Here is a 10,249-nt window from a genome sequence, read left to right on the forward strand (position 1 = left end):
TATTCCTGATTGAGGAATAATTGTTCACAGATTGGCATCACCACGTTTGTTAATTCTCTATGTTTTCTACTAGTTGTCGCTTATACTAACCCATTGCAAAAGTAACAAAAAAGAGATACCGTTGTAATTTTAATCTCATATACGCGAGAGAAATTCACAAGTCAAAACTCTATGAGATGTCGTGAACATCCTTTAATTTAGTTCAAATGCTTGTAACAATTTTGAAATGGGGCCCGTCTTCGTCAATAATCTATGCGATTGACCATTCTTGTCGTTTGATTGTTGTATTAATTTAAAATTTGGTGCATACTAGGATGAAACGAGGTAAAAAGGGAGGTATTTGCATGACCTGACTAGGATGAAACGAGGTAAAAAGGGACGTATTGCTGACCTGCAAGTGATTTTTCAATTATTTGTCGTTTGATAGGTCTCTATTCATATAGGGATAGTTTGGTAACTATACATACGAGTAAATTTCATGAATGATCACTTAACTATCACTTTTTTTCACGAAAGTCACTTAACTATGTTTTCTAACACAAAAGTCACATAATTATCATTTTTTTTTCACCAAAGTCACTTAACTATGTTATCTAACACAAAAGTCACATAACTATCAAGTAATTACACCCCGTCAATTACACCCAATTCCCACCCTAAGCGTGTAATTACTTGGTCAAACAAACAGTAATTACACCCAATTCCAATTACCTGAGTGGCTTTCCAAACAGGCCCTAAAAGTTCTCTCTTTATTATTCTTCTATATAATATAATCCTTGTCTTTCATACTTTCATTCATTTAATAAGTTTACGATAGCATTGTTTCATAATACCAATGGCGGGACCAGTAGTGGATGCAGAGTATATCAAGGAAATAGAGAAGGCACGAAGAGATCTTCGAGCTCTTATCTCCAGCAAAAACTGTGCTCCTATTATGCTTCGTCTAGCGTATGTATTATGCAAAATTATCAAATGTTTTGTTGAAATAATATTTTGATCTGACACAGTAATAAGGATATTTTAATTTGCAGGTGGCATGATGCAGGAACCTATGATGCTACAACAAAGACTGGAGGACCTGATGGATCAATAAGGAATGAGGTAGAGATAAAGCATGATGCTAACAGTGGTCTCAAAATCGCAATTGATCTTTGTGGTGCGCTATTTAGCCTTGCTTTTCTAGAGCCTTCGCATAATTATAGTTAGTACCTCAAGAGATCTATTATAATTTGCTGCAAATGAGTTTGTGTTCATTGATATAGATTGTCAATTAGATGGTTAATGATTAATGATTTTAGTTTAAGTACATGAACGCTTTTGATTGATTTTGGATGTTAACAGCTAATTACTCCATGTTTTAGTATATCGCTCATGCTTAATTACTGTTTCTGAGTTTTCATTCGAAGATGGAAAGTTGATCATATCACTTTTTCTGTTATGAAATTCTGTTAAGGATTACATTGTTTATATGTTTAGTAATTAAGTTAATTTGTTCTGCATATAATTGGAGTCTTGCTTTATGTTGAACAGTTTCTTATGCCTCCTTTTTCTTTATATCGGAAGTGAATTTTTCTTCGCACCGTTACTATCATTCAGTTGAAAGCATTTTGGAGAAATTAGAATCTGTTTAATTTACAATAGCCACATAAACTGCTTTTCTATAACATGTTCTTTTAAGTGGCTTGAAGAATTTCTGTATAATCTATTATCTTCTCTCTGTTTAGCATCAATATTTTTCTTTTCAAGAAAAAAAAAAAAAAAAAAAAGACACAATTTCTAACTTTGCTCTAGATTAATACAGATTAGTCATTGTCTTCTGAATACACATCCTCCAAAGCCCATATTTTGTTTACATTAAGTGTTTCTTTTATCAGTTTAATCTACTTTGAGGCCATTAATACTAGATTCTATCTTCTAATGCCTTTTCTTTTATGAGGAGTACAGAAGAAATTAAGGCCAGACATCCTAAAATTACGTATGCTGACCTCTATCAGGTGATTATACTTGTGTCTAATATTTGTTTTCCATTTTGGGAAGGTTCTACTTAATGTTAGTTGTATTAGTAGCAGTAATGCAGGGGAACAAAAATATTCTGGTTTTATGGATTTGAAAGTGTGCTTATTATTACCTTTTTATTTGGGACTGCAGCTTGCTGGAGTTGTTGCTGTTGAGGTAACTGGAGGTCCTACCATTGATTTTGTCCCTGGTAGAAAGGTACAGAAAAGATGAAAGCATGCATCCTTTTTGTATTTTAATGTTTTAGATACATTTGAAAGACTCGTCTTTAATTAGTAACTTCCACCTTCCTATCAGGATTCATCAAGCTCACCAGAAGAAGGGCGCCTTCCTGATGCCAAACAAGGTTAGTCATCCTAAAAGGATGGCTTAGCTGATCTATTATTTGAATTATCCACATTATGCCATATTTGTTGCCTAATTATTGTTCTTGCACTATATTTTTGTGAGCAACTTGAGTATAAGCATTCTTGTTTCTGCTTCTATGTGGAAGTCAGATGTTAATTTTGGAGATGACATTATTTAGTTTCTCTGCTAATTTGCACTTACCACATCATCCCCTAAACATGTTTCTACGTGATGGTCCCATTATTTCAAAAGAAAATTCTGCAAAGGATCTTATATATTCCTATTGGTGGGAGATCTTGAATGTTATGAACAATGACATTGAACTGGACTTGGTGATATCCTATTGCGAAAACTGTAAATATTGCTAAAACTGCTACCAGCTACCTTGTATTAATAAAAAGAATTGACATGATTTTCTGAGAGTGCTCTATAACTCAGTGCTCTGATCTTGAAACATATTCTCAGCATATTGCATATCACATATCACTTATTCTTCCTAATGTCCTTTTAGGTCCACCACATTTGAGGGACGTCTTTTACAGAATGGGACTCACTGACAAAGATATAGTCGCATTGTCTGGAGGCCACACACTGGTATTATACCACATGGATCTGCATCTGGATATTGATATTTTCCACACATGAATATAATTCAGTTTGTCTTAAAGTTCCTCTTTCGTGTTTACTGTTGTAGGGAAGAGCACATCCAGAGAGATCTGGCTTTGAGGGCCCTTGGACTAAAGAGCCTTTGAAATTTGACAACTCATATTTTGTGTAAGATTCGTATATGCGTGAAGCTCTTTTATATTTCACCATTGTTAAAAGAAAATTTTCATGACTGCTTGCCTAAATGATACAATAATCTCTTAGGGAGCTTCTCAAGGAGGATTCAGAAGGTCTCTTGAAACTTCCCACTGATAAAGCTTTGGTTGAAGATCCACAGTTCCGCCTTTTTGTGGAACTTTACGCAAAGGTATATAGCTCATATTACTGTATACATCTTTAATGGTCAAGTGTTACTACACATCGTTTGAATTTGTTACCACAAAACATTGCAATAATGCTAGACGGAAAATAGCATAAAAAACCAGTAAGGCTGGCTAAATTGCTGGAAATTTATCTTTAATTAGTAATCAAATGAATGTGGAATGATCCTATTAGAATCTTTCTTGCAACTTAACCAATATGCATGGCTAAGGAGCTGCACTATTCTTCAAAATTTCTAGCAATATTACCCAGATAATTGTTTCCTAAATAATCTCACTCAAAAACTTTTTATGTAATAGCTTATATCCACTTATTTCTGTGACAGGACGAAGAGGCTTTCTTCAGAGACTATGCCGAGTCACACAAGAAGCTCTCCGAGCTTGGATTCACACCACCTTCATCTTGCTTCAAGTTACCAGTAAAGAACAGCACGGTGTTGGCACAAGGTGCTATTGGAGTTGCTGTTGCAGCAGCTGTAGTAATATTGGGTTACTTTTATGAAGTCAACAGGAGAATCAAGTAAGCATTAGCAAGCACAAAAGTTTCAATACATTCGCGAAGTCAACTGAAGCAAATTGGAAACTGAATAGCTCCATATTCAATGGCATTAAAATTGTTTGTTGTTATTGGCAACGCATGCAAAATAGTATGATAGTATTTCTTTCTGTTTTCATCAATAAATCCTGGGATGTGCTGCTTGCAGCTATTCAAGTGAAAATAACATGTCTTTAGTGGCTTTGAAATATCATAGGTCTACTCATGGTTCAAATATATTCCTGATTGAGGAATAATTGTTCACAGATTGGCATCACCACGTTTGTTAATTCTCTATGTTTTCTACTAGTTGTCGCTTATACTAACTCATTGCAAAAGTAACAAAAAAGAGATACCGTTGTAATTTTAATCTCATATACGCGAGAGACGCAATTCACAAGTCAAAACTCTATGAGATGTCGTGAACATCCTTTAATTTAGTTCAAATGCTTGTAACAATTTTGAAATGGGGCCCGTCTTCGTCCAATAATCTATGCGATTGACCATTCTTGTCGTTTGATTGTTGTATTGGGTAAATTTAAAATTTGGTGCATGACCCGACTAGGATGAAACGAGGTAAAAAGGGAGGTATTTGCATGACCTGACTAGGATGAAACGAGGTAAAAAGGGACGTATTGCTGACCTGCAAGTGATTTTTCAATTATTTGTCGTTTGATAGGTCTCTATTCATATAGGGATAGTTTGGTAACTATACATAAATCTGAGTAAATTTCATGAATGATCACTTAACTATCACTTTTTTTCACGAAAGTCACTTAACTATGTTTTCTAACACAAAAGTCACATAATTATCATTTTTTTTCACCAAAGTCACTTAACTATGTTATCTAACACAAAAGTCACATAACTATCATTTTTTTCCACCAAAGTCACTTGACTATGTTTTTCTAACACATAAGTCCCATAACTATTACTTTTTTTCACCAAAGTCACTTAACTATGTTTTCTAACACAAAAGTCACATAACTATTTCTTTTTTTCACCAAAGTCACTTAACTACATAAACTTGGCATGAGTTTCTGAGAACTCTAGAGCTCAGTGCTATATTCCCGCACACGTCTTTTATCACTCATGGTGTTCCTCTTTTTGATGCTGTTCTTTTAGGTCCATCAAATTTAAGAGACGTCTTTCACCGAATGGGAATCTCTAACTCCAATCTTATTGTAGCATTATGCGGAGGCCTCAAACTAGTATTATATAATATGGATCTGCATCAACATAGTGATATTTCTCACACATAAATGCTGTTTGTGTTAAGGTTCGTCTATATATTGGGTTTGCTGCTGCAGGCCAGAAGGGCTGATGTGGATAGATCTGGAGTTCAGGCCTCTTTGAAATTTGACAATTCATACTTTAAGTATGATTACTATGCACCCAGACTTCTTTTTATTGTTCACCATTGGTTAAAAGAAAAATGCTCATGTTAACTTTCCAAAATGATCTGTTAGGGAGCTCGACAACGTAAAACTTCCCATGGAAGCCATTGATAAAGCTCTGCTTGACGATCCAGAATTCCAGAGTCGTGTGCTTCTTTATGCAACGGTATTATGATAGCTCATGTTAACATGTCTATTCTCAAAGGGCAATCGTTGCAACACATCATATAAATTTGTCAGCATACAACTTGCATCATTTAAGAAGACCGGACATTAATTTATCTGCTCTTGTTTGTCACTCTCTCAGATAATGAGTGAGGAAATGAATGGAATTGCTTGTGTCACGAGAAATCAATGATATTGTTTGAGTAATTTCTTCTGATGATACAATATGCTCATATCTACTGTGACCAAAACTACTGCGCTATCTTCGAGTTCCTACCTAAGCAGTCTAACTCAAAGGTTTATCTGTAGTAATGATTAAATTTAATAAAATTAATTCTGTGACAGGATGAAGATGCTTTCAAAAGAGACTACGTAGCGGCCGCATTCATCATTTTTTCGGATCAGCATTTGAAAATAGCACGTTACGTTTGAAGAACATGCCGGTGACACTTGTTGTTGCAGCCGCTGTTGTAATTTTCAGTGTCTTCTATCTAATCAACAGGGGGAGAGCTAATAAGTATTCGTCACAGCAGTTCCACTAACATTGGTCCACGAGAACTCAACAGAAAGAAATAGTAAACCAGAAACTGAATCTGAGCAAGAATAAAAGAGACTGTTCTCCACTGAATAGCTCCATGTTTCATCAACAATAAATCTTAAGGATATCTCCATGTTGCATCAATAACTTGAGTATGTAGTCTACTCATCAAATGTATTAGTATAATATAAAAATGTGCCCTTGGTGACTTTTAAATATTCAGAACTCTTCAAAAGGTTTCAATTATTGTTCATAGATTGCATCACATTTTCACATTGACAAACTTGGTACTGAAAGAGTGAAAATTACTATCACATGAGAAACAAGAGAGATTTTCATCTTTTCCAAAAGGCAAACAAAACACATCATCCAAATAACTAACATTATCCAGTCTTTCTTTTGAAGGTAGAATAGGCCTTCTATGTGGTTTCAGACAGAAATACTACAGAGAAGTAATTGCATGTCTGATGTCACCTCCACTGGCTTTCGCTATTAGCTCAATCATATCAGCACCACATTCACACTTCTCCTTTCTGCGTATAGTTGTAAGTGTTTTCTTGACTGAATTGACGGTGACAGGGTTGAAGTTGACCTGAAAACCATGAACTCGCCTAAAAAAAATTTGACAAACTCTAGTAACTTAGAATCTAAAATGTGGATAACTGCTTCCTCCCCTGGCATTTTATCGTCGAAGATAAGAAAAGAACCTTTAACTCAATTTGCAAATGTTCAGAGAGTGAACTATTTTGCCCTTTGCCTGCAGGTTGTGGGTGGAATTGTAGGTCAACTACTTTATTATGTTTTCATACTCATAGGGAGGTGTTTGACATTTGATTCAAGATAAGCAGATTTAAAGAATTCAAAATCCAAAGTCATTCTACCAAGGAACGCAACCTTACAAGCACCAGCACTGTGCAGAGATACACGGAGTTCTTCCCAGCAGCGTGTGCTAAAGTCTGCAGAGTCATCCTTGTCATAGATGGTGATCACTATGGCTGTTGGAATGCGGACTAACTGCACAAGAAGCTTCAAACACCTTTAAAGCCTTCCATATGCAACTATTCTATTTACCACACGAAGATCATCAATTAAGAGTATGACCGAAGCATGTGATCCCTTCAAGGTTGGAGAAGCCAATCCATACTTTCTCTTCCTTTCCACAAAACCCAAACTCATCTAGTTTTGACCTGTATTGTAACCTTAGATCAACACAAGAAGAAATGTGAAATGATAATATGAAGGAACCAATATTCTGAACAAGCACTTGATAGCTTGTAGGCGGAGCAGCTTCGTTTTCCATTAATTCAAACATGAATATGTAAATTAGAATTATGCAAATGTTCTGACCAAATTGTTGGAGCAGGCGTAGTCCATTCGAATATTGTGATGCCAAGAAGCAAAGCAATAGCATGGATAGTAGCCTAGAAGATGACAAGCACCCAATGATCATCCAAGGTTTACGGACCTCGAAGGAGTAAGACAAAATTCAAAACATGGCACTCCTGATTCAAAATTCTCAGAACTAAATTGTCCCACGTCACTTGTGTTTAAATTAAATAAAGAGTAAAGAAAACAGTGGTATACAGTTTTTCCAACACCAGAAGGTCCAGCAACAAGAAGAACATTATTATGATCATCCTGTATCCAGCTGAGGAAAAATCTCAGTTCCGGAATGTAAAGTCTGAAGAGTGCAGAAAACACCCGTCATGTCAAAAACATCGTGAAAACATGTGCACCTGGAATGACTAAACCCTCAAAATTACGAACGCTATATGTCAGACAGGAAGAAGTTACCAATACCAATTTCCTGGATCAAACTTTTTCCCTTTAGCACCATAAACTGCTTACCTTTTCCACTTACATGTCTAAGCAATTACCAGGGCAAGCATTTGGGATCAAGCAGGTGCGATTCCAAACTTTGAAACAAAAATTTATTCCCGATTTGCTAAAAAAACAAAGCATGGCAACCAAGACACACCTGATGTCTATAAGTTGTAAAATCCCAAGTACATCCCCCACCCCCGGGTTCCAGGCAACACAATGCAAACAGGGAAACAAGAAAAGATACTTTATCTGAGCATGTGTATGCTTAATCTCTCTTCTCACTGCTTTAGGTGTGCACCGACAAGGGCTCTTTCCCAAGGGAACATAATAAATAACGCAACAAACCCAAAGGTTGTGCATTTTAACAGACTATGCACCGATTTTAGGCGAAACAATATAATATGCACCGATTTTAGGCGAAACAATATAATGATTGAAGGTCAAAAAACAGCATAGATAGACCAAATTTCACACGAGTACAGTCGCAAAAGACCTACAATCTCTAAGAGTTACTGCAGACTTGGCTAAGAACAAAATATAGTGCAAGCACAGGATTGCCATAGGAGATGCTAACTTTTCAGATAAATGCTTAGTTGTTAATACACTACTATAGCTGACGGTTTGTCAACAATTTTAGTTCTGGTTAAAGACGCATATCCCCATGGCGAGGATATGCGTAAGATTATGGAACCTCTAGTTTTAGAAAAACCACATTGTGGAAGACAAATTATTTAGTATGTGAATGAAATGGAGCTGAATAAAGCTAAATGGATACAGAAAACTTATGTGCCCTAGCCCTACTGATTCGGGATTTAGCCATTGTTCATTGATTGATTATAGTCAACGCTCCACTCATCCTTCATTAGACAGGGTTCCTCAGCAAATCAACAATAATTAATTATTTAGAATATCTTCTACAGCGATTTTAAGTAACACTACCGAAGAATAAGAAACAATGAACTATATTAAGATTTTACGGAGAAGGAAAATAGAAAAGCAATATTCACCCCGCTGAACCAGGAATTGATGACCATGTCTTGTCACAATATCAGAAGTCTAAGAAAAGAAAGAAACTAATATGGCTTTTTAGACATTCTTAATTAAGTACCATTACAGCTTTTAGTCTTTCTTCAAACCATGTTTTCACTTCTTCGACCTGCAAAATCAAGCACAGGAAACAATCATTAAAACCTCAAATCTGAGAAGACTAAGAAAAATACATACAGCTCTTTACCTTCTTGTGAATTGCAAGCTCTTCCAGGAAATAAGGCTTATGTTTGTCAACCCACATGTCCATTGTTGCTTTCAAGACCTGATCAGTTTCACACAATTTAATCTTTTGACAACGATCACTAACTGAAGACAGAGAGGTGGGGAGAGGAGTTGAAGGAGGAATTTTCACTGTAAATGCAGGTCAATAATCATTTGCCAACTGAATCGTCAACAGGAAGTCTAAAGACCTTGCATACTTAGATGATACTTGCGTCATGGTACGGATCCAACATTTTAAAATGTGAATAAAACATCACCCAAAAAGTGAAGTCTTAACAACACAGAGTAAAAACAATTCCTAAACTGGGGCATCTTAGGTAGTGTTTCCATTTGAGGTTAAGGAATAGCAAGTATCATCCTGTTAAGTTGAAAGACCATAGCATCATGAGCAAGAATATAATATCACGATTGAAGCTTGCACTGCATGCAAAACTTAATGAATGTAGTCTGCAAAACGAAATGACAAAACTAAGACATCCAACTTCAGCAGAACATTTTAATGAGATCTGATAACATGGATGTATAAGAAAGGTGAAAAAGTTGCTAAATGTTTGATATGTAGATAAAATGTAACCTATGACAAACTAATGTTTATACTGACAAAGATACTGTCACCAACACGGTCAGAAGCCTTCAAAAAATGGAGAGGCAAAACCAATTCCAGTTCATTATTGACATTAATACAAATAAATGCTAAAACCAATCTGTTGAAACTAGCATACCAGCAGATACCTTGATACCTGTGAAATCTTCATCAAAATCCTCACAAAACCGTTTCATCTGCATCACTTATACCATATGTCATTATAATGTCTGAGGTATTCAAAGCAAACTAGCAGAACAGTGTGTATCCCAGAAACAATTGAGAATATTTCTCATGAACCACCAATACAATTAGACTAGACGAGACACGAGAACTTAAACCATAAAGCAAACATAACCCAAGGTTCCTAAAAAAGACTATTGAATAAATATATTCGGTAAAGCCCAGGAGTTTTTTACTTGAGCTTGCATAGATTCAAGGTATAGTTGTAACCAACTCCTATAAGTTTCATAGGTAACGTACATTGTTTTATCTCTGTGAAACAAGATATTAGGGAAAAAATTTTGTTCTTTTTTTGCTTTTAATAAGTTAAGGTAAACGGGAAAGAGTTTGCTCTATAGTTGT

At 35.6% G+C, this 10,249-nt stretch overlaps 1 protein-coding gene, 1 long non-coding RNA gene and 1 pseudogene across 2 annotated transcripts; 2 read left to right on the top strand and 1 right to left on the bottom strand.

Moving 5' to 3' along the window:
- The first annotated feature begins 740 nt into the window (after positions 1-740).
- LOC132048271 (L-ascorbate peroxidase 3-like) lies at positions 741-4,094 on the top strand. Its single transcript, XM_059439175.1, has 9 exons — positions 741-948; positions 1,032-1,156; positions 1,945-1,994; positions 2,149-2,214; positions 2,314-2,362; positions 2,876-2,958; positions 3,059-3,138; positions 3,235-3,337; positions 3,677-4,094. The coding sequence occupies exons 1-9, from the start codon at positions 836-838 to the stop codon at positions 3,872-3,874; spliced, it is 867 nt and encodes a 288-aa protein (XP_059295158.1). The 5' UTR covers positions 741-835; the 3' UTR covers positions 3,875-4,094.
- A 1,148-nt stretch (positions 4,095-5,242) lies between these two features.
- Positions 5,243-5,827, top strand: LOC132046428 (uncharacterized). The gene is made up of 3 exons (XR_009412700.1): positions 5,243-5,263; positions 5,355-5,448; positions 5,793-5,827. It is a non-coding gene; the product is annotated as an uncharacterized LOC132046428 (long non-coding RNA).
- Positions 5,828-6,247: 420 nt separating this feature from the next.
- LOC132047820 (cell cycle checkpoint protein RAD17-like) lies at positions 6,248-9,867 on the bottom strand (annotated as a pseudogene).
- Between the last annotated feature and the right edge of the window lie 382 nt (positions 9,868-10,249).

This window comes from Lycium ferocissimum, chromosome 2 (genome assembly GCF_029784015.1).
Source record: "Lycium ferocissimum isolate CSIRO_LF1 chromosome 2, AGI_CSIRO_Lferr_CH_V1, whole genome shotgun sequence".
In the NCBI taxonomy this organism is placed as follows: domain Eukaryota; kingdom Viridiplantae; phylum Streptophyta; class Magnoliopsida; order Solanales; family Solanaceae; genus Lycium; species Lycium ferocissimum.